This window comes from Vanacampus margaritifer, chromosome 2 (genome assembly GCF_051991255.1).
Source record: "Vanacampus margaritifer isolate UIUO_Vmar chromosome 2, RoL_Vmar_1.0, whole genome shotgun sequence".
In the NCBI taxonomy this organism is placed as follows: Eukaryota; Metazoa; Chordata; class Actinopteri; order Syngnathiformes; family Syngnathidae; genus Vanacampus; species Vanacampus margaritifer.
Window position 1 is genome coordinate 57,061,607 of NC_135433.1, and position 25,761 is coordinate 57,087,367.

General features: G+C 41.2%; 1 protein-coding gene across 1 annotated transcript in view; it reads right to left on the bottom strand.

The window, feature by feature from the left end:
• The window catches only part of LOC144043890 (all-trans-retinol 13,14-reductase-like), a 94,097-nt gene that overhangs the window by 34,920 nt on the left and 33,416 nt on the right, over positions 1 to 25,761 (bottom strand). The window contains exons 2-8 of the mRNA XM_077557967.1: positions 13,959 to 14,141; positions 9,862 to 10,000; positions 9,508 to 9,610; positions 7,238 to 7,433; positions 6,939 to 7,136; positions 662 to 781; positions 442 to 580 (exon numbers count right to left, since the gene is read on the bottom strand). Coding sequence (XP_077414093.1) covers positions 442 to 580; positions 662 to 781; positions 6,939 to 7,136; positions 7,238 to 7,433; positions 9,508 to 9,610; positions 9,862 to 10,000; positions 13,959 to 14,141 — 1,078 coding nt within the window. The remainder of the gene's footprint in view (positions 1 to 441; positions 581 to 661; positions 782 to 6,938; positions 7,137 to 7,237; positions 7,434 to 9,507; positions 9,611 to 9,861; positions 10,001 to 13,958; positions 14,142 to 25,761) is intronic.

Sequence of the window (25,761 nt, forward strand, 5' to 3'; positions counted from 1 at the left end):
GTCAGTGTTGCTTTAACATAATATTTAAAAATTAAAAGAAGAAAAATGTCATAATTTTTTAAAACTTATGGTTACACGTTTCTTAATTTACCGAATATTCTATATTTTGTTTAAAAATGTAATACATTATGTTGAATGAAAGAAAAAGCTGTTTTTATTTACTCAAATATTACATAAAAAAAAATAGCAGCATAAATGGATCCAAATACAAATCTGTGATTCGAGTGAATCCGCAATAAGTGAACAGCGAAGCAGTGAGAGAACACTGTATATTAAAGTTATTGTTGTTTACCACAATCACTGCAAATGTATTGGCAAGCGGGGCAGTGAATGGCAGAATGTGAATCCATAAAATGGTGGAACCTTACTTGTAAAAGATTTGAAATGGGAGTTAAAATAACAAGACTCTTAGGAAAATCAATTCAAAAACAATTAACTTACAGTGTATCCAAGTCGTTGTCTTTATACATCCAGAAGTTTGTGGAAACAATTCCCAGCTCTTCTTTAGTTCCATCCAGACCAACAAAGACCAAGAAGGAACCCATGCCGTGGCGCACCATACTCAACAATGACTGGATCTCTTTTCACACAGCAAAGTTAAAAGACCAACCTCAAAATCCATTCCACAGGTTCATGTTAAATGCTCTGTGTGAGTGATCACCTGTTTTTTCTTTGATGTGATGTGGCAGAAACTTTTCGAAAGTGTTGAAGATTCCAGCATTGGAAATGACAATGGGAGCAAGGATCTCAACCTCTTCTTGTCCTTTCAGCACTGTCACTCCTGTTACAAATAATATATCTTAAAAAAACTCAGCATCAAAATGGTAAGGTAAGGTAAGGTTTCGCATGACCGATGTTAGCCGATCGTAGCGACTAGGTGCCGAAACGCGTTTCTGTCGGGGGTGAACAGAAAAAGAGCATGGTGGCGGCCAACTGGGAGAACCAGGTGAGCCTGGGATGGCCTCTGGAGCAAAGCCAGTCGCAAGGAGGTGGGCGAGAAGAGTCAGTGAGGAGCTGTTTGGTCGGTACTGAGTCCTCCAGGCAGGCCACATGGCTGAGCAGCTGTAGCCGCCGCCTCCTGATAATGGTCAAGACGGGTGTGGGGCTCCCGGCCCTGGCGTAGACATCAGCATTGCTAACAAAGTGGTACCAACCGATACCAAGGATGCTGTACGGACAGCGCCTATGGAACGCGTCGAGACAACGTACGGCAGCTGCCGAGAGCGCCCAGGTTTGGCTGGCATAGAGAACAGGAATAATAAAAGCATTGAGAAGACGGAGTTTGGTGTGTAAATGGATAGAGGAGCATAGCCAGATCCTGGAGAGTCTACCGAAGGCTAGTTGGAGGCGGTGGAGAATCTCAGGTTCACAGGAGTTACTTGAGGCAAACTTCGACCCAAGTTACACAAACTCCTCTACATCTTGGTTGTTAGCGAGGGTCACCTGTGGCAGCATCCCCAGCGAGTCAGAGATGATGGTCAGCCCAAATAGGGAGACCTCTTCTGAGAATTTCACCAGTGTACCCGAGAGATTATTCAGGAGGGAAACGAGAATTACAATGTCATCCGCGTAATCCAGATCGGTTTGGGTTGAATAAAGGCGGACACTCGCCTCCGAACAGCGAGCGAGGGACGAGCTGAGCCAGTAGTCCACGTTAACATTGAACAGATTAGGGGTGACCACGCAGCCTTGGTGCACACCTGAATTGGTGCGGATTGGGTCTGCTCGATTCGTACATGTACGTGTCCATCAAAATGGAGAATAAATGAAAGTAAAAATACATATTAATTAATATATTATTATTATATTACATTATATATCGTCGCTGTCTTGTGAAAAACATGCATGTCCTTTTTTGTCATTTTTCACATTTTTACATTTATGGGATGAAAATGAATGCAGACATCACAAAAACTTTTTTTTTTTTAATATTTAAAATGTTCACAGGATAGCAACAATATATTACATTATCTTATATTATATTGTGAATATGAATGTTATAATAGATGCAGTGATATGGTAGTAGTAGTTTATTGTCATAATAAAAAAATCTCTTTTGTTTTTAAATCATGATTTTCAGGCCTCCTGGCAAAGTCTATTCAGGGGTGCTGGAGAGGAGGATCCATCGGGGAGTTGAATATCTGATTCAGGAGGAGCAGTTTAGTTTTTGTCCCAACCGTGGAACAGTGGATGGGCTTTACACCCTTGACAGGGTCCTCGGTGGTGCTTAGGAGTTTGCTCAACCAGTCTACATGTGTTTTGTGAACTTGGAGAAGGCGTTCGACCATGTCCCTCAGGGAGTCCTGTGAGCGGTGCTTCGGGAGTATGGTGTACCAAACCCCCTTCTGATATGGAATGTTCGGTTCCTGTATGACCGGTCTCAGAGTTTAGTCTGCATTGCTGGCATTAAGTCGGTTTGTGTCCAGTGAGAGTTGGACTCAGCCAAGGTTGCCATTGATGCCCCTAGAAATTCTGTCCATTAAAGTCTGTCCATTTCTAGGCAGCTGCTCATCCGTGTTGAGAGGAGCCAGCTGAGGTGGCTTGGACATCTGGTTTGGATGCCTTCTGTACACCAAGTGAGAGAGACAATGGTCTCTATTTTCATTCCCAGGACAAGTCTGGTGCACAGCACAGTCTTACCGTGTGCATGGGTGGAGTTTTTTTTGTTTTGGTATTTTCGTAGACTTTGCACCGATAGAACTGGGCGTAATAGGCGTTTGCACCGTTGTGCAACTTTGTAAGATGGAATGGAACAAAGTGAAGGGGTCGTCCTTTGGCGCTGCCGCGGCCTGGGGGGCCCTGAGGTGTTGCGCTTGCTCTGTCCTGGCAGGGGTCGACGGCTCCCCTCTTTGGTGGAGATTTTCATGCATGCCAGATCCACCACACCAGCATCTATCGAAACTCAGACACAATCTGCTTATTCCTCAGGTCATTGAATCGGTGGAGGCTGGTGTCTGTGGATCTCACTCTGCTTCCTCTGTCCTTCCTTCCTTTCCTCAGTCTCTCCTTTGGTCTCTTGAGGTCTCCCTGATTTGTTGGAATTTAGATGTCTCTGGGGTTGGTGAAGGACTCTGGTTGGTGGCCTGGTGGGTGGTGTCTGGTCGGTGCTGGATTTCACTTTCCTTTTTTTTCTTTGGTCTTTCCTCGGGTCTCCGGACGGCCTCACAACTCTGGCTGGAAGTGTTCGGTTTAGGTGAACGGTATGGGATTTTTTAATAGGTTTTAGGTGAACTAATGAATACACACACACTCGCACGCACGTACACATGCACATACACATACTCACCCACATACAAAAAGAAAAAAGAAAAAAAGAGGGCAATGATGATGACAGGTCAAATCGGTAATATTACCGAATGAACAATACTGAGCTCTCCAGAAGAGAAGAAAAAAAAATAATGAAAAAATACAAATAAAAAATAAAAAAGACGTGCATTTAAGCAGTCTAGAATTTAGGCTAATTTACCAAACTCACAAAAAAATAGACTAACACTTGCTCTAGTATGAAAATTGAGATGCGCCCATCTGATACCAAATTGCCAGATGCCCTGGAGGTGCGGCAGCTGTGTCCACCATGACGTCCAGAAAGGCGCAGGACGGCCCCTAACAGCAGAGAACCATGTTGCGCTGCCACGAAAATTGAGATGTGCTTGTTTTTAGGCCGATATGTGTATATATATATATATATATATATATATATATATATATATATATATATATATATATATATGTGTGTGTGTGTGTGTGTATATATATATATGTATAAATATGTGTGTGTGTATATATATATGTATAAATATGTGTATGCCCCTTATTTGGAAAGCCTCTACTAAGGGAATTCCAGTCAGGACGCACAAATGTCCACGTCAAAATTGCCCAATAGAAATGCACTGTACTACACTGGAGCTAAAACACACGATGTTTAAGGGGCAGAATGTTAGCATGAAGGAGCCATTTGGACTGTGTAGCACTACCACCAGTTCTCTGATTTGGAAGAACGCACTGGGTTAGCCGTTAGCAATGAGCTAGGTTGCTCCAGCAAGAGGTGTCCGTGGCACTCTCAAACCCTGTGAGAGCCAAGGGCCGAATGGACGCCATCTTGTCAATTGGAGTGACCCCAAGCCACTTGATCTTTAGATGTGAGGTGTATTTTATTCAGCAACTCCAGAAAATAGCCGCAATCAAGTACATTGTACCTTCGTCATTGATAAAAGCCAAGGTCACCCCTCTCAAGCCTACCACCATTCCAAGTTTGGAATGAAATGCAGCAACTTTAGCCTGGCGCATAGACAGAATGTTAAATGAGTTACAGATACAGCTTAAAGACTCATGTTGTTGTAAATCAACAAAGAGACAAGATTCCGTACGTTCGTTGCCAATAGGGTTTGTGAGATTCCTTAACTCTTTGACTGCCAAAAACGTTTAATAACGTTTAGTAAAATCCAAATGAGGGCTGCCAAAAACGTTAAAAGACATTAACTATGTTTTTTTGTTTTTGGGCAACGGGTGGAGGAAAGCCTTGGCCAGCTGTGCTGAAAGTATCAAGCAGATCGAGTTAGTATAATGACTATTTTTGGGCACTAGATGGCAGCGATGACTCTCTTTGGACAAGATCGGGTAGGCGTCAGTAGAAGACGTGAGGCGGAGCTAGAGTGTTGAGGGGAGAATGGCTGAGGAAGCGAAAATGGCGACCGGTTGCAAGCAGCTCACCCTTGAGCATTTTTTTTCAAAGACGAAAAGCATCAACCAATGCTAAAGAGCACATTGATGACGACGATGATGATGATGGTGACTCCGAGGTTGACGCCGAAGTTGGAAGCGTTGACGCGGCGGCTATGATTACGTCGTAAAGCCTCACCGGCTAGCGATGCTAACGCCGGAAAACGCAGTGCACAACCCAGCACTTCTGCTCAGGCGGACGTTCAATCGGACGATGAAGAGTACCCCGAGTCCAATGCATATTCATCGGAGGAGTGGGTACAGTCTGATCACGGCGAAGACACTGGTTCTGGACTACGATGCCACCATGAATGGAGTGGATAAGATGGATCAGAACATCTCTTACCACCCGGTATAGGAACTGAAGGACTGAGGAAGCCAGACGTAACACCAGGTCACCGTATCATGATCCTGAGAGTAGACTTGATGGAAACATGGCCAAACACACACTGCAGTATATACCTGCTACTCCCCGGAAAAAAAGGCCGGCAAGAAAGTGTAGGGTCTGCACGCAAAGGGGCAATCGAAGTGAAACTAATCTGTTGTGCAAATCCTGCTGCGTCCCCTTTCACGCAGAGGGGAGTGTTACACAAAAAGAAAAACTGTAGTTGAAACATCCACACAATTGTAAATAGTACCACAGTTGCACACATTTGTAAATAGTTTGCCAAATTGTTTTCTCAAATTGTTACACTGTTGAATGTAAATAAATGTATTTTGCTATCAAAAACACTTTTTCATTGTTGGTGGTAGTGTTTTACAGAAGTAAAGCACTGTTTAGGTGTTTGTGGCATCATTCATGGGAGAAAAAAAAGGTGTCAAATTCACTAGAGTGCATGAAATAATATCGTTTCACAAAAAGCTTGATTTCTCCGTATTTTGGTCCAAAACAGAGCATTTGGGTGAAACTAACCATTTTCTATTGTTGATTACTGAAAAACGGAATAAGGTAGAAACAAACATTTTTTTTCTGATGAGAGTTCAATCTTTCATTTGGTAGTATGTGTGTTTCCATAGTACAAACACAAAATTTTCTGTGGACCTTGAAAGATCAGTCAAAATGCTTAAATCAGCTGGCACCCACAGCATCCCTTTTCTGAAAATGGTTGGCAGTCAAAGAGTTAAGTATCCACAGTCCCTCAGTGGAGACACGTTAACACAAGACTGAACCCTGCGCATCAAGAGGGCAGGTGTTGGGGTCTTCCTCACCAAGTCTGCTGATTGCTGGCCTGATTGATTCTGTACATTTGTTGCCAATAAAGTCTCTGAGATTCTGAAATTATCCACAGTCCCTCAGTGGAGACACGTTAACACAAGACTGAACCCTGCCGATTGTGCATCAAGAGGGTAGACATTGGGGTCTTCCCCCAGTTTGCTGATTGCTGGTCTGATGGGCTTTACCACCTATGCAACCTCACGGACACAGACCATGAGGTAAATAAAAAGGCCAATGCTATCACAGTGGGATGTAATGCAAACGTCATTGATAAGCTGACAGAACATTTCTCTTCATGGATAAAATATTTCTTCTCAATGATTCAATTTAAACCTAAGTCTATTTGGTTCCAGTCGCTGAACTTGGCCATTACAAAATTCTACTGGAATCAAAAAAAAAGAAGCGTGGCTAGAGCGACCATCATCAAGATCTGTCTTCTTCTGGAGGCAATGTGAATTGAACTGGAGACAATGGTCTCAATGAACTGTTATCCATAACTGTCAGCCTTGATTAGGGCCTAGGTTATGTATCAGTTACGGATTAAGGGATAAGTAATACATCATGCTAGTTATGACACTATTCTTCCTTTATGCTGATTGTGTATGATTAAGAAGCTTTGATCTTGGGCATTGTGGGAGATAAGGCTGAGTTAGGCAGTGCTGAGCTGCAGAGACACATGGTTCTCCTAACGTGTTTTATTGTGTGTTTATTGTCTTATTTGTTAGCAATTAAATCAATCTTAAATAACCATGAACGTACTCAAGTGGCTTACTTATTAACAAGCTGGATAAAATACACTAGATGCACATATTTCATGACTCAACACTTATGATTATACAATTGGTTAACAGAACAAGGCAAGTCAGGTTTTCTGGAATACAGAGACTTGACTTCAGCATACAGTAGAAGTATGAGTTAAAATGCCTAAGAGGCAAAGAAATAGTGTATACTGAAAAAGATACAAAAAAAAACATACACTCCGGAAAAACTCTCGTTTCCTCACCATGAGCTTTTCCCTGCTGGTTTATCAGAATTTGTTTCACTGGCGCCCTGACCAGTACAGCGCCCCCAGTCTGCTGAATAACAGGGATGATGTGAAAGGCAAACTCACTCGCGCCTCCTCTTGGATAGTATGCACCACGTTTGTAATGGTGAAGGAGGAGTGCATTGATGAGAAAGCTCGACTGTTTCGGAGGCACACCTTCAAGAAAAGAACATTAAAAACTGTGAATAAGTTGTACAATGTGTGTGCTTCATTTATAACATTAATATTGCATTTAAAAAATTGTGAATGTCCAGTACCATAGAAAAGGTAGGCAGATAAAGCCTGAAGGTCTTTGTTTTCTGTGAGACGGGACATTATTTCAGAGTGGTTTGTGGTTGCTAGGCGGAACACTGTAGATATGCGATCTAATAGACCAGTCCACACCAGGAAGTTGACAAGCCAATATGGAATAATCTTCAAAGAGGCAATAAGTGGTGTCCGTTGTGAGGCTAACTGCAAGTGAGCAAAAAGATATTTAATGAACATGTTTAAATTAGTCAATTTCTTGATCACATTTTTAATAAAACTTAAGATCAATTATTTTTTAATCCACCCATCCAGCCATCATCTACCACTTATCCGGAGTCGGGTCGCTGGGGCAGCAACTTTAGCAGGGAAGCCCAGACTTCCCTCTCCCCGGCCACTTCAACCAGCTCCTTTGTTAGGATCCCAAGGCGTTCCCAGGCCAGCCGAGAGACATAGTCTCTCCAGCGTGTCCTGGGTTGTCCCTGGGGCCTCCCGCCTGTGGGACATCCGAACCAGATGCCCGAGCCACCATAACTGGTTCCTCTCAAAGCGGAGGAGTAGCGGCTCGACACTGAGTCACTCCCAGATAACCAAGCTTCTCACTCTATCACTAAGGGAGAGCCCGGACACTCTGCGGAGGAAACTCATTTTGGCCGCTTGTATCTCGGATTTTGTTCTTTCGGTCACAATCCACAGATTGTTACCATAGGTGAGGGTAGGAACGTAGATTGACCGGTAAACGAGAGCTTTGCCTTTCGACTCAGCTCCTTCTTCAACACAACGGACCGATACAGAGTCCGCATCACTGCAGACACTGCCCCGATCCGCCTGTCGAACTCCCGCTCCATCCTACCCTCACTCGTGAACAAGACACGAAGATACTTGAACTCCTCCACTTGGGGCAGGATCTCATCCCCGACCCGGAGAGGGCACTCCACCCTTTTCCGACTGAGGACCATGGTCTCGGATTTGGAGGTGACATCTTTCGTACAGGGACTGAACAGCCCGTATCAGGGGGCTCGGTACCCCGTACTTCCGAAGCACCCCCCACAGAACTCCCCGAGGGACACGGACAAACGCCTTCTCCAAGTCCACAAAATATATGTGGACTGGTTGAGCGAACACCCATGCACCCTTGAGGATCCTGCCGAGGGTGTAGAGTTGGACCACTGTTCCACGGCCGGGATGAAAATCACACTGCTCCTCCTGAATTCGAGATTCGACTTTTCGATGGACCCTCCTCTCCAGCCCCCCTGAATAGACCTTACCAGGGAAGGTGAGGAGGGTGATCTATAGTTGGAACACACCCTCCGGCCCCCCTTCTTAAAAAGGGGGACCACTACCACTGCCAATTCAGAGGCACTGTCCCCGATGTCCATGCAATGTTGTACAGGCATATCAATCACGACAGCCCCACAACATCCAGAGTCTTTAGGAACTCTGGGCGGATTTCATCCACCCCCCGGGGCCTTGCCACTGAGGAGCTTTCCAACCACCTCAGTGACTTCGACCCCAGAGATAGGGGAGCCCACCTCAGAGTTCCCAGACTCTGCTTCCTCAAAGGGAGGTGGAATTGAGGAGGTTTTCGAAGTATTCTTCCCACTGACTCAAGACGTCCCAAGTCGAGGTCAGCAGCACCCCATCTCCACTATACACAGTGTTAATGGTGCTCTGCTTTCCTCTCCTGAGACGACGGATGGTGGACCAGAATTTCTTAGACGTCCGGAAGTTGTTTTCCATGGCCTCACCGCACTCTTTCCATGTCTGAGTTTTTGCCTCAGCGACCGCCTAAGCTTCTTCCCAATCACACCCCTACAGGTCTCACTGTCATTGCCCACGTGAGCATTGAAGTCTCCCAGCAGAACGAAGGAGTCCATCCAGTACAGCGCTCTCCAGTACACCCTCCATGGACTCCAGAAAGGGTGGGTACTCTGAGCTGCTGTTTGGTGCATAAGCACAAACAACAGTCAGGACCCGTCCCCCCACCTGAATGCGGAGGGAGGCTACTGTCTCGTCCACCGGGGTAAACCCTAACGTACAATAGCCAAGCCGGGGGGCAATAAGTATGCCCACACACGCGCCTCTCACCGTGGCCAACTCCAGAGTGGAAGTGAGTTCAACCCCTCCCGAGAGGATTGGTACCAGAACCCAAGCTGTGTGTTGAGGCGAGTCCGACTATATCTAGTCGAAACTTCTTTGCCTCGCACACCAGCTGCTAGATGTATGTTGGCTCAAACTAATTGATCACAAATCCATGCATGGTTACATCCTCTTACTCTACCTTCATTAATCGAAAGAATTCATCAACAGCGTCCTCCTCGCCTGGGAACTGCTTCTTCAGGTTAGCTGCCATTTCAGTCTTCCCTGCATGAATATGATACTCCCTAGGGTAAAAGATAGTATGAAAAGCTAAAAATCTAATAAATTTAAAAAAATGAAATACTTATAGTATTAAGTGGGGATGGTCGAATATGGGCCTATAACTGGCCTTCAAGGTATTGGCACTTGTGACTGTACGGTGACCGATACTAGTATCAGCCACCCTCTTGTGTTTGTTTTACAATCAGTAACAAAAAAATTTGAAATTAGAGCAAAAAGAAAATTGCTATTAATTTCACGCCATTTTAAGTTTTACCTGTGTCTTCCAGGCTGGCCCAAGACCAATGTATCAAAGTGTTGCGCAAGCCGAGTAAACTGCAGCTGGCCTTCTGTGATCTGATCCAGGGCAACCCTAAGCAGACTGTTCTCATGAAGCTGGCCAAGATAATGAATGCCTGGTGGAAACAATTATTAATTACAATTTATTTTTAATTACATTTAGAAGCCTGTCTGACAGTGTCAAGTAATATACAGATCCTTTAAAAAAATAAATAATTGAATATCACGGAAAAGTTAATTTATTTCTATAAATACAGCCAAAAAGTCAAACTTTCATATATAGATTCAGGGCGCTTTTGTTTTATTTTTACATTTTTAAAAAATAGAATACTGGATAATAAGATATATTTTTTTTAAATAATAGAATACTGTGAAGAAAATTAAAGAAAATTCAATTGTTTCGCCTGGAAAAAAGGATGGATGGATGGTACAAAACGTAATGTCAATTGAAGGAAATTTTCAATTTAATTATAACTGTTTTGATTTAATTATAACTATTTAGGATTGGACAAAATTGCTTTGATTTACTCCGTATAGTTTTGATGTGACAATTCAAATGTTTAAAGGAGGTTGAGTCTCCTACAGGACAGATGGGATGGGGGTGGTGAATGTGTTAATTAGACCCTTTGTTCATATTAAAGGGTCCACTAAGTCTGCCTGGAGCTGAACGGCAACTCTGTGTTTTTCCATTGCTAGGACAGAGATGGGAGGGGCATGGTTGGCCAACTGTATTGAGATATCATTGTGACAAATGGGAGCGTAGTCATGTGACTATGGGAGGTAACGTTATGGGACAAAGAGAATATTACCCACAGGCGGGGCGGGGAAACTTCACAGTGAGAGAGACAAGATGGCGCAAGGAGGCTCATCCTCTCCTGTACGCGATTTTGTGAATAAATGTAAAGAAAATGCTTGAATTCACTGATCTCATTGTATGTTTTATTAATCAACGGCATGAACACGCAAATGGTAAGAATCCTTCATTCCAACACAATCTTCAGTAATTGGTTGAGAATCCCTTTGACTTTATCACTCCTTGGAAGCCCAGGTATTCTTGATGCTTGCTGTCAGGTCTAGTGGCCCTCATTTTTCCTCTTGATAATACAGAATTACAAGAGGAAAATGAGGGCCACAATACAATATTATCAAGAGGAAAACTAGGTTCCGCGAATACATGTTCACCAGTAAAACCGCTTATTTTGAGGGCCAAAACATGCACAAAAACTTACAAAACCTGGCACACACATCGGACGTTGTAAAATAGCAATATAGTACGATTATTTAAAAAAATTACTCCCTAGCACCCCCAAGAAATCTTTAACAAAACAGGCCGGATTGTACATTTCATCAAGATCTACGAAAATTTGGAGGTATATGAAGGAGACTAATACCTACAAAAAAGTCTCTTGGAGCTATATACTAAAAGGAACAGGAAGTGAGTTATGATTTTTTTGAATGTCTGATTTTGCCCGATTTTTGCGCATTTACTGTAGTTTTGTTTCATTCAGCAAAAGGCGCACCTGCGTGTAGAAGTTTGTTAAAAACTGTGGAAGGACTTGGAAGATTTTTCAGTTACTATAGATACTTTTGCCCACTTCTCCTCAACGTTTCATCCGATTGACTTCAAACTTGACCTGTACCATCTCAAGACATGGGACAACAACTAAAAAAATAAAAAATATTGACTTTTCGAGATACTATATGACGGAAGCGAGGCATCACATTTTGCGTTTCATATTTGCTTTGCTAAGGAGGAAATGACCAATAACTCCCGTGTATATGTTCCAAAAAATACCAAACTTCTAGTGTATGTTAAAAGTCACAGTCTGAAGACATCTGTATGATAATATTCGTTCATACTAAGGGTGTCAAAATTATCGTGTTAATATCGCATTAACTTAAAGTTCCTTTAACGGAACAAAAAAATTTTAACGCTCGATTAACGACCGGCCCTTATTTGGAAAGCCTCTACTGAATGGAATTCCAGTCGAGACGCAGCAGAAACGTCTACATCAAAATTACCCAACAGAAATGCACTGTACTACACTGGAGCTAAAACACACAATGTTTAAGGGATGTTAGCGTGGAGGAGCCATTTGAACTGTGTAGCACTACCGGCGGTTCTGTGCTTCGAAAGAACGCACTCATTTAGCCGTTAGCAATGAGGTCGGTTGCTCCAACTCGGCTCCAAAAAAGCCGAATGGACGCCGTCTTGTCAGTTGGAGTGACCCCAAGCCACTTGATCTTTAGATGAGAGGCGTATTTTATTCAGCAACTCCAGAAAATAGCTCGTTAAGTGTAACAAATAGTCGTACTCTTAGCTCGCTGTCACTTGCAGCAGAGCGGATCTCTCTGGCTTGCAGTAAAGCAGCATCACTTTACAATCAATACGCAACCGAGAACTTAACAAAATAAATTAATAATAAATTAAATAATAATGCATATATTTTTGGGGACTAGCGTCAAGTTGTATTTTACTATTTCAATAATGTGCAGAAGTTTGCAAGTTACTTCATGTTAAAAATTAGATAGCTCTTAATATGAAAATAAATTTTATGTTTCGTTTCCAGTAAAGTTGAGTCCTTTTACAATGTGCATCCGTATTGAACTTAACAAAATAAAAGCATTACACCTTGTGCAAATGAGTCACTGTAACACAATTTAGCAGTAATAAATTAAATAACAATGCATATATCTGTGGGGACTGGGGTCAAATTGTGTTTTACAGTTGTTAAAAAACAGCTCTTCATATGAAAAGAAAAATGCACTGAGCTGTCACCATCTTACAAACAAAGTTATGCAATGTATGCAGTGAAAGAAAAATGACAAACACAAATCAATGTCACACTCGTTTGTATACAGTACAGTACCTTTTTTATTTTTTAATGAATTATGAAATTACTGTAAAAAAATGCTAAAAAATGCAACCATATTTTTATTACATTAACATTTATTCCCAGTTATATGTTAACACGAGTATGATAAATTAGAAAAAATATTGTACACTTTATTATGAATTTAGATTGAGATATAAATGGGCGATTAATTTGTGATTAATTGTGAGTTAATTATTGAAGTCATGCGATTAACTACGATTAAAAATTTGAATAGACTGACACCTCTAGACTATACATATAGCACTTCGAAGATTTGCTTGCAAGTTTGAAAACCAGTTGTCTACTTTGATGGCTTTAATCATTGCGGTTGCAATCTAACAAGTCTCACATATAGCTTTACAAGTGTATTCATAATGACAGAGTAGAACATGAGATAAGTTTATATAGGAGTATGAATGACCAATAATCACTATTATTGGCGGTGATATTGGCCCCAAAATAAAATTTTGCTTAGGGCCCCATGAAGGCTTGGGCCGGCACTGCGCATACGTCTTCTATACACAACTAACGTTAGAGGAAGTTGAGCATGACATTATCAATAACAAAAATTGGTGTAAACAGAAGTACGGCTGAGACAGACTAGAGTAGACTAGAGACAAAAGATGGCGCTGACTCGCGAGATCACGTCATGATCGTCATCCCGTGACATCAGTGAATAGCATCTGTACACGCAGATCACGCAGTGTGCGTAGGGGTCCATTCACCATGGGAAGAAAGTGGGGTGGGGGGGTCCCCAACATTCGCATTCGCACCTCTTCAGTCCAAGCACACTTTCTGTGTTCATCTTTCTCTTAACTGCTATTATACTGCCATGGTGTTTTTGGCTCAAATCTAGGATTGCCAATTGTGGTAAATCAGGTGCAAACTGCACACAACTGTCAAACTGTGTGGCCGTGTTTGCGCCGGTATATAATTAGAGCAATATCCTTTATGATTAGAACGTTAAGAGGGAGCAAATGCGGATGCGAATGAAGAACAATTTATGACGCTGTTTGTAGACGCAGTGCATTCTCTGTGGATTTGGCCCTTATCATTTATTTTTACCTAAGTCACAGTGAGCCACAGCAGATGTGCTGCGCATGTGGCTCTGGAGATACGGGCTTCAGATCCCTGCACCAGACTACCAGACTAAAGGTATTTAAACTTCAAAGAAAAACTCATAGAGGAATTGACTTACCCACATCAAACTCAAATCCTTTATTTTGGAAGGTGTGAGTGCATCCACCAGCCTGATCGTGTTGCTCCAAAATAAGAACCCTCTTTCCAGCTTTGGACAACAGAGCTGCAGCTGTCAAACCACCCATACCGCTGCCAATAACCACAGCATCCAGATCATTGGGTACCCGATCCATGCGGAATCCTGTAGGTTCACAGGTTACAGTATAATAAATGTTGTGAGATGGTTCCAGGACATACATTTTTTAGGTCTATTTTTGTATGGCTACAATCTAATAACATAGCAGGCTTGTCAATGATGTCAGTGTGTATGATGTACACAGCCTTAAAAATGCATTGGTATGGTTCTTTTTGTCCTCATAATTATCAATTTTTAAAGAGAAATAGAACACACAATCTTGCAGCAGAAACAATTTTCTGAAGGAATCGCAGAGTACTAAAGTCTCCAAAACCACCACAAAGGGCCACTACCACTTTAATTGTGGCTCAAGATAATTGTTAAAAAAAAAAATAATCATGAAACAGGCCTGGACAAAAATAATGGGTAACCCTAGAAAATACTGAAAATAATTTGACTGTAGAGAATATTGCTAATTACAAGAGATGGGCATTTACACTTTGTTGTCACCAGTCCGTCAGTACAGAAGGAAGGTCTGTGGGTCTGTTACTGACGTACGTTCAACCGTATTTGCAAATACATTCGAACGTACTCACAAATACGCTCAAATGTACTCGCAAATAGGTTTGCACATACTCACAAATACGTTTGAACATATTCGCAAATACGTTCATTCTTGAACATATTTGTAGGCTAAATACTACAAAGATAGCATACCCAGATAGCAGGCCGACGTTGAAAAGATGTTGAATCAACATTCCGCTGTCGATCTTATATCATTGAATTAACGTTGACACCCGATGTTGATTTGCCATCACTCTTGCACCCTCGATTAATAAATCTTTACAACATCCACACGTTATTTCGATAATTATTTAATGTTGAATCAATGTTATGGTTTTCCTTCATTTTCAACCGTGACCCAAATAACAAATGATGTTGAATCAATGTTAAATCAACCTTCTCAACATTGATCCAACATTGATTTAGCATCGATAATTATTAATATTGGAATAACGTTCAATCAATGTTATGGTTTTCCTTCATTTTAAACCATGACCCATATAATAAAGGATGTTGAATCAATGTTAAATGAACCATCTCAACATTGATCCAACATTGATTTAGCATCTTTTGCCATCTGGGTGATGCTATTAATGCTTCAAACATGCCTATATTTAGAGGTCTTGCTTTTTTTTACAGACAGTAGAAAAAGCTAGGCTAACTAATAAAAACTTGGCCGGATATCAAATTATTTTTAATGACAACAGAAACCATTAAAGTTCAGCAAATGTATTTAAAACTTAAGCCTCCTCAGTCTGACAAACTTTTGTAGTGCGATCCTTGCCACCAACGCGGTCTGGGGCATAGGCCTAACGGAGCCACTTGGGCACAGCAGAAGGTGTACTAGTCTCCGATGCCTCAGTCTCATCTGCCTCTTCTGTGATCTATACAAACAAAACAACATTCACAGTTAATTCACATAATTCAATTCAAGCAGATCTGTCTTGGTGTTCAATAAATTTCTTTAGACTCGTTTCTGTAACATCCAGCGAGTTTAGCCCTTTGATTGGTGTAGCGACAATCCACTGCCAAAATGCTGCTTGAGGGTTTTGAAGACATTTCCAACACGTTGGAGCAGTGCAAAAAACAAGGTTTGCCATGAAGGTGTGTTTTAGCAGTTTGTCCATTGAAAAAAGCTTTAACAAACACCAACAAAAGGGCGGGTGTCAAATGACTAAAACACAGCTCATACAAAAAAGACAAAAAATGCTAAACGCTCATTCAGACAGTCACATACACTCTCAACAATAGTGAGGTTTCCATCCAATTGTTTCAAATGTTTTAAGCGAATTTACTGAAAATGCGCAAAACGTACTTGCCCGCTTCTGTTGCGAATATTAAGAGGGAACTCCGCCGCTGTAGGTGGCGGTATACACCAAAGAGATGTGATCCACCAGTAATTTAAAAGAAGAAGAAGACCAGGAAGTGACTGCGCCATGCGATGATGTCGTATGAGTTTGCTTTTGTAATTCTTGATAAACCGTAGCGTTTCTTTGCTGTTTTTCATCTAAATAACATTAATATTTGCTTCTTTAATTAATTTCAAAAAGATTTCTGTTTCTCCGTCCCCCCAAACATACTTTACTTTATTGTCCGCCATTGTTTTGCGACTACAAATGTAAGTGTGACAGAACGTCAAAACGTTTATCCGGTCTTGTCAGCATTTATTCGCAAACCTATTTCCATAGCCAAAATTCGCATTTTCCTTTTTTTGCTTCAAAATCCACCACCTCTAAGCGTAAAAACTTTTGGGCGAATTTTGGGCACTTTATTGAATTTATAGCGTTTCCATTCGGTTTTATTTTCGCATTTCTTGAAAATTCTAATAAAAATGGGTAGATGGAAACCCAACTTATGTAGCTGCCTGAACTAAGTGCTACACAGCTAACATCCAAGCTAAGTAGGCTGACCTTACAAGTAATGTCGGCCCAGCAACTTTGACAGGTTGTGTCAGGCAAAGCGTTCTAAATACAAGTAATAATGACAAACGCGATTAATTCTACTTTGCTGTTAAAGACCCTGAAGAGCAACAGGCTTACCTTGAATATGGATCTTGAAATGAGACTTTTGCAGTGGAATCCGTTCATTGACCTGTCTTCCCAGTTAATGAGAAACACCAGCACATTCACGCACACACACACACACTCGCACACAATGGTTTTCAACTGAGTTTGGACACCCCAGGCAGTGTGGGTTCGCGTCCCCACCCGGGAGATCATGTTTGTGTGTGTGCGTGTTTGTGTGAGTGAATGACAAAATATAAACAAAACAAAAAAACTCTAAAAATGAGTATGGTCACCCACAAACACAACTATTTGTTTATAATTCTATGACTTCTCAATCATATTTCCCAGTCAATCATAAATCAACTATTTGTCAACATATTAGTCCATCAACTATAAAACAATGTTAACCCAACCATCGCCTGGCATACCGTAAACAATGTTGCTTCAATGTTTCTGTCAGGCGTCATCAGTATTTGCAACATTGATTCAACGTTGTTTATTCGTCGGAAATTTCAATGTCAACAATACGATGATTTGGATGGAATGTCAACATTTATTCAATGTCGTCTTGCTATATGGGTACTTGTATTAGTGTATTACTTGAGCATGCGCGAGTGAACCCCCTCGCTTTTTTAGGCATTTTGGCCCCATAACCAATTTGTTTGAAAATTAAGTGGAAAAGGCATTAATTGTTTATTCGTAACTTTTACGTTTTATTATTATGTCTAAAGTGCATGATTTAGGTTTGTAATTTTTTTGCCCATAATGCAACGGAGTATTTGCACACGTGCAGCTGTGCACTATATCCACTTCATGCAAGAAAGTCTAGCTCACTGATCTGTATATATAACTGGATAGCTGATAGCCCATAGACACCCATGCAAGGTCATCTTACCACTCACATCTCGCAAGCAGACTACTGTATATACTATACCTATACGTACAGATTCGACATATACGGCTCGTAGGCTCTTAATATTGGGCCAGTAGTCACTATTTTTTAACAAGTAGACGCTATGTGCAGCTTTGAAGACCCCCTTTTTCTTTTATTGCTCAGTTTCTTAGACCCGAGTATTAGATTTGGCAGAAGCATCTTTTGTTGAAATACAGGTATAATTCTTTAATAAAAATTATACATGTTTCCTTCTGTAAAAAAAAAGCATATAAGTTGTCTAAAGTCTGAAGTCCTCTTTTTTGTTTAACAAATTGAAAATGCTCATAAATCATGCTGTCATGTGTAACGAATATTGCCCGTCACCCTCAATTTTTCCATTTTATTTGCCTTTTTAAACATTTCCCCCTGGGGAATGTGTGTGCGTGCCTTAACTCTGTGCTTTCAGTACAAAAAGGACTTTTTGAGTTTCCCTCCAGCAGCGACTGGATTTCATTTTATAACCCCCAGGAATTGCATACCATAGCGATAAGACTGCTTATCAGTCTCCAGACCATCTTTTATGGTCTGGTCTATCCACAGGAATTAGCCATGTGTTTTTGGGGAAACAATGCCCCTTGGAAGTTATATGGTACAACAGTGCCCTCAAGCGGTCACTATCGGTTATCCTCAAGAATCCTGCCGCTCCTAATTAATCTGAAGTCTACATAATTCGGGACATACACGGACTCTATGTACTTGACTGACCTCAAGTGACTCCTGTTGTTTATCTTTGTACACAACCTGTATGTCTATCTCAAATGAATGATGTGTGAAATTTCTGTAGCCACCTAAGTTTAGCTAATTAGTAAGCTTAGCGGCTTCAATAACTTTATGATCGCGGTAATGTTTGAAATGTGTTCAGAATGATAAAAGAAGCATCTGGCTTGTCAATTCTGATAAAAAATTATCAAATACTATCCCAAAAGCTTGGCCTCAGTCGACCAAGTCTGCTTCATGCGCACGGAAGAGGTGGGACCAAACTGCCGGCCCCCTGGGACACAGTTTAAAGGCCGGCACGCAAAGGAACTTCTCTCTCTTAACCTCCTGCGCAATTACCCGCCTGCTTTTCACCTCACGTCTGGCCTCATGCATGTACTTTTCCTTATCATCACTAGAAACGTGGTCGCTGAGGGTGACCACGCGGCTTCTTCCTTTGAGCCCCGGACTTGAGCCACCACGCGCGCCCAAAGCACACATTAAGCAAGGACTCGCATCCCCAAGGCGCACGTGTCTTGAAGACATTTAACATTTTCAATTAATATTTATACTGTTTATGAATTTACTAATAAGTATATAGGTGCCATATAACTGTGTATTGGAATGAATAACACTGTGATAATGTTGTTGTGAAATGTATTGGAACTTTTACTCCCTTCAAGTTCTCATGGAGATAAGAAATGTGTGTGTCTGAAAGGGAGTCAAGTTCTCATGCTATTACTCATTATGTCGTAAAAACTGAAGGTCCAAGATCATTACCTGCCTACATCATATATCCGGGATGGTGGGAGAGCTGGAGTAAACATGTCGGTATATCACTTGTCTGCTTATTATAATTACTAACCCTTTGTCCAGCCTCAGAGGGGGAGTATGCTTTTTTCAAGTATAAAGCAACTGTATGTTTTCATATTCGAACACACTCGGGGCTTAACATTACCTTTGAATGTAAGCATTTTCTGATGTGTCTTTAAGAGCTCTTAAATAAATCTTTGCAAAGAAAACTTCTTCATAAGATCTCAATGCAATTATTTTGAACACGCAAAGATTACACTTAATATAGTAATCAAATAATACCTTCAGTCTGTCCAGCCGTGAGCCCGAGGCGCCCCGCAGCGCCCACACCAACTGACTGCGGCCTCTCAAACGTACAAGCACATCACCACCAACTGGGACTGGCGCCAGCCAAGGACCTGCCTTGGCCTCCACGCCGCGCGTGCACCTCGCCAGCAGCCAGAGACTCCCGGGCAGCATTCCAGCTGCGCGCGCCGACCGCCCACTTTGCCTCCAACAGAGGTTTCTTCAACTGAGGATCAACGCTCGAGAGTCTCTCTCTTCCGTGCGACTGAACCAGTCCGTAAATTGCGCTAGCATTGCAATCTGACCATATACTACTGGTGCAACGCTTTTATTCAAACATAAAAGGATTGACAGGTCAAAATGCTTCCATCTTTATCCCCGATCTACCGTTTTCATCTACCTTTTTTTTTATCTTAGTTAGTTAGTTTGCATGTTTTCTTTTTATCTTTGATTCACATTTTTATTCTGTTTCATTAATAGGTCAGGCTGTGACTGATATATGTGTGTTTACTAAATAAATTTGTTGTCTAGAAATTTCATTTCTGCCGAATCATTTGTGTTTACTGAATGGATTAGTAATTCTCTTATGAAAGCAAATAACTCCATGATTAACTAAAGTAGCAAGTTCAGATTGTGAATACTTGATAATAGGATTTTTATTGTTTATTTTACTCCTACAAACAAGCAAAGTCAACGTGGTGCCCCAGAGGTTGCTGAGGAAATTATCATTCCCCTCAGTACCATCTAAATTTCTCATAAGCCATTATGGCAACCCAAATAATCGCTACACATGTAAGTACTGTCTCAAATGTTCTCCAATCTCGATACGGTAAATGTGTACATATATATACAAACCCAATTCCCAAAAAGTTGGGACATTATACAAATTGTGAATAAAAACTGAATGCAATCATGTTGAAGAGCCAAATTTTAATATTTTATTCAGAATAGAACATAGAGAACAGGTCAAAAGTTTAAACTGAGAAAATGTATCCTTTTAAGGGAAAAAACTATGTTGATTTTAAATTCCATGGTGTCAACAAATCTCTAAAAAGTTTGGACAAGGCCATTTTCACCACTGTGAGGCATTCCCTCTTCTTCTTACAACAGTCTGCAAGCGTCTGGGGATCGAGGAGAGTTTCTCAAGTTTAGAAATAGGAATGATGTCCCATTATTGTCTAACACGCGTCTCTCTAACTGTTCAACTGTCTTGGGCTTTCTTTGCTGCACCTTCCCCTTTATGATGCGCCAAATGTGCTCTATAAGTGAAAGAAGTGGACTGCAGGCTGGCCATTTCAATACCCAGATCCTTTTCCTACGCAGCCATGATGTTGTAATTGGTGCTGCATGTGGTCTGGCATTATTGTGTTGAGAAATGCAAGGTCTTCTTGAAAGTGATGATGCCTGGATAGGAGCATATGTCGTTCTCGAATCTGAATATACCTTTCTGCATTGACGATGCCTTTCCAGAGCTGGAAGCTGCCCATGCCACACGCACTCATGCAACCCTATACGATCACAGATGCAGATTATAAACTGAGTGCTGACAACAACTTGGGTTGTCCTTGTCCTCTTTAGTCAGTATGATATAGCACCCCAGTTTTCCACAAAGAACTTCGAATCATGATTCGTCTGACCACAAAACAGGTTTCCACTTTGCCACACTCCATTTTAAATAACCCCTGGCCCAGAGAAACGCCTGCGCTTCTTGGTCTGCTTTAGAAATAGCTTCTTCTTTGTACTGTACTGAGTTTCATCTGGAAACGGCGGCTGGCACGGTGGATTGTGTTCACCCACAATGTTTTCTGGATGTATTGTTGAGCCCTTTCTGTGATTTCCCTTACAGTAAGCATTCCTGTTTGCGGTGTAGTGCCATTTAACTCTTTGACTGCCAGACGTTTTCAGAAAAGGGATGCCGTGGGTGCCAGCCGATTTAAGTATTTTGACTGATCTTTCAAGGTCCACAGAAAATTTTGTGTTTGGACTATGGAAACACACATACTACCAAATGAAAGATTGGACTCCCATCTTTCATCAGAAAAAAAAGTTTGTTTCTACCTTATTCCGTCTTTCAGTAATCAACAATAGAAAATGGTTAGTTTCACCCAAATGCTCTGTTTTGAAACAAAATACGGAGAAATCAAGCTTTTTGTGAAACGATATTATTTCATGCACTCTAGTGAATTTGACACTTTTTTTTCCCATGAATGATGCCACAAACACCTAAACAGTGCTTTACTTATGTAAAACACTACCACCAACAATGAAAAAGTGTTTTTGATAGCAAAATACGTTTATTTACATTCAACAGTGTAACAATTTGACAAAACAATTTGGCAAACTATTTACAAATGTGTGCAACCGTGGTACTATTTACAATTGTGTGGATGTTTCAAATACAGTTTTTCTTTTTGTAACACTCCCCTGCGTGCAAGGAGACGCAGCAGGATTTGCGCAACAGATTAGTTTCACTGCGATTGCAGACGCTACACTTTCTTGCTTCTAGCAAATATATACTGCAGTGTGTGTTTGGCCATGTTGCCATCAAGTCTACTCTCAGGATCATGATACGGTGATGTTACGGTGGTGTTACGTCTGGCTTCCTCATGTCCTTCCGTTCCTATACCGGGTGGTAAGAGATGTTCTGATCCATCTTATCCGCTCCATTCATGGTGGCATCGTAGTCCAGAACCAGTGTCTTCTCCGTGATCAGACTGTACCCACTCCTCCGATCAATATGCATTGGACTCGGGGCACTCTTCGTCGTCGATTGTACGTCCGCCTGTGCAGAAGTGCTCGGTTGTGCACCGCGTTTTCCGGCGTTAGCATCGCTAGCCGGTGAGGCTTTATGACGTGATCATAGCTGCCACGTCAACGCTTCCAACTTCGGCGTCAACCTCGGAGTCACCATCATCATCATCGTCGTCATCAATGTGCTCTTTAGCATTGGTCGATGCTTTTCGTCTTTGAAAAAAATGCTCAAGCGTGAGCTGCTTGCAACCAGTCGCCATTATGGCTTCCTCAGCCATTATCCCCTCAACACTCTAGCTCCGCCTCATGTCTTCTACTGACACCTACCCAATCTTGTCCAAAGAGAGTCATCGCTGCCATCTAGGGGCCAAAAATAGGCATTATACTAACTAGATCTGCTTGATACTTTCAGCACAGCTGGCCAAGGCTTTCCTCCACCCGTTTCCCTCCCCCCCCAAAAAAAACTTGGTGAACGTCTTTTAACGTCTTTGGCGCTCCTCCGTAGGATTTTACTAAACGTTATTTAACGTTTTTGGCAGTCAAAGAGTTAAGGGCCCGAAGATCATGGGCATCCAGTATGATTTTTCTCCCTTGACCCTTTATACACAGAGATTGTTCCAGATTCTCTGACTCTTTGGATGATGTTATGCACTGTAGATGATGATTACTTCAACCTCTTTTAAATTTTTCGCTGGTAAACACCTTTCTGATATTCCTCCACTATCTTTCTGCGCAACATTGGAGGAATTGGTGATTCTCTACCCATCTTCGCTTCTGAGAGACACTGCCACGCCGAGAAGCTAGATTAGAGCTTGATTAGAGTATAAAAACTCTAATCAAGTTGCCAATGGACCTCATTAGTGGTAACTGGTCTTCCAGCTGTTTTTTTTTTATAAGTGCAATTGATTTTGCATGACTCTTATTGCTACCTGTCCCAACTTTTTTTTAGATTTGTTGGCACCACATGAAATTTACAATCAACATATTTTTCCCTTAAAATGATACATTTTCTCAGTTTAAACTTTTGACCTGTCACCTATGTTCGATTCTGAACAAAATATTGAAATTTGGCACTTGCACATAATTTAAATCAGTTTTTATTCACATAGTGTCCCAACTTTTTGGGAATTGGGTTTATATATATATATATATATATAAATATATATATATATATATATATATATATATATATATATATATATATATATATATATATATATATATATATATACACACATGTTGCCTCCACTTGAACGAAGCCTGTGACGTACAGACGGACTTACATAAATAGTCCGTGCACGTACAACGTCCACCAGACGCGTATTTAGGCCATATTTGGGGGTGCTTCATAAGTTGCTAACGTACCTAAATAACACTGCCAAGACTTGCGTGAAACTGCTAACTTCGATGGCATTTTGACCACACATAAAGAGGAAGTAAATCCGGATTGTTCAAACTTGTAAAGCCTTTGTAAGCACTCACCAGCAGAGGTGGGTATTAACGAGTTACATTTACTCCATTTCATTTACTTGAGTAACTTTTTGAAAAAAAATACTTTAATACTTTTACACAATACTTTTTACTTTTACTAGAGTAGATGTGTGACGAAGAAACACTACTCTTACTCAGCTACATTGGGTTAGAGTAGAGTCAACCCCCCCCCCCCCCCCGCCACCCAATTCATACATTACATTTATCTTATTTTCACAGCCATAAAGCGTACTTAAAAGTCTTACATTTTCTCAAAAATCGATGGCGCCCTGGTTGAAGACTGTCAGGCATGATAATAACCTGAAAGACTAAACTGAAAGTTGACGTCTTGGTGCGTTCACTTAAAGAAATTGCCAGCTAGTGTTCTCCTTATATCCCAATATAGTCCTCCTTAGATCAAGACACAACCAAGAGAACCTGGTGGAAGAGCGAGATGCTGTGACTATCGCGAGACCTGCAGCAAGATTTGGGAAAATCCAACATGGCGGAGCTGCTAAGATAGAACTAGCTCTATTTTGCTAACCAAAACTAAAATTAACCACCACATAATTGATTTTCCTCTTCTCTGCTTTGTTTTTTCAAATGGCAGATTTGGAACACCTCCCAGCGTGGACAGACCCAGCTGCAGAAATAAATTACAGGGGGGGCATTAAAAAATGTTTTGGGGGGGGGCACACTTCTTCAACCTAAATCTAATGTTCTTCAGTGGCGTTGTGACAAATGTAAAAGTGCTCAGAAATATTTTCTGTCACATAAAAGCAACAGTTCATTGTGAAATCTAAAAGACAAACGAAAAGCAACAACTGTGTGCATTTATTCAACTCAAAAGTTCATTAGCAACGAAGCCAAACGCCATTTCTGTAGACAACTATGTCCGAAGGAATGACTCTATGACCCAACACCTTATATGTGAGTGGAGAGCAGTTGCCTTCCTTCACTGGTTGGATTTAAGGCTGTACGATATGGACAAAATTATCATTATATTATTAAAACGATCTCATAATTTTTGTCAGAAATCTTTATTCTTTGGTCTTAGACTCAGCATGAGATTTTGCATCGTTTCAGTGTTTTATGGTGTTTGCATGCTGCATTTTGTGTTATTTTACTGATACTTATTATATTATACAATATTATGGTTGCAACGGCAAATGCAAACGAAGCCGTACTGTAAGGGCTGCGTATTGTCAAGGTTGTTTTCAAGTTAATCACATGTTAAAATACAAGAATCGTGTGAGTTCTTACAGAGACAAACTGGACCGCGAAGCCTGGTACCGATACCTTGCAAAAATGCCAGTTATAAATGGTTTGGATCCCTGTGCTATTCCCAATACGGAGTGGACAGCCTCCTTTGTGTGCGCTGAATATTTTCACATACCTTGTGTGCGATGTGAGTGCCCACAACTCAAAAGAATTTAAAAATGATAAATCTCCTGCTTCACATGTGCATTATACAAACAGATGGGTGTGAGTGCCTACACCTCCGAACAGTTTACAAATTATAAATCTCTAGCCTAACGTGCAATTCACAAACAGTTGGGTGCAGGACCTGCAAATGGTGAATCTGGTGAACAATACCAACACAGTCATTCGGACGAAGGTACAAAGGTATAAATCCACTTAAGCTACATAAAGTAACATATTATTATTAAATCTGTAACGCGTAGACTAATTAACATATTATTTATTAAATCAGATTATTTAAAATAAATTAAGACATTGCTTTATCTTTTTGTAAATCTAATCTTGTGTAAATTGTAAATCTAATAACGTACGGAATATACGGAGCACACTCACCAGGACAGAATGTTTTCAAAGGTGATTTTTTTCTTCTTATGACCGTCGACGAAGCCATTTGTCGTCGCATTTAAATCTCAGAAATTTGGGTTCTATCTAATCTAAGAATCTTCCATTTATTCATTGTCTACCACTTATCCGGGGTCGGGTCGCGGGATTAGTACTTTAGCAGGCAAGACCAGCTCCTTTGGCAGGATACCAAGGCGTTCCCACACCAGCTGAGGGACATACGCAAAATCCCAATTCCTGATGGACCCTCCTCTCCAGCACCCCTGAATAGACCTTACCAGGGAGGCTGAGGAGTGTGATCCCTCTATAGTTGGCACTGTCCCCGATGTCCATACGATGTTGT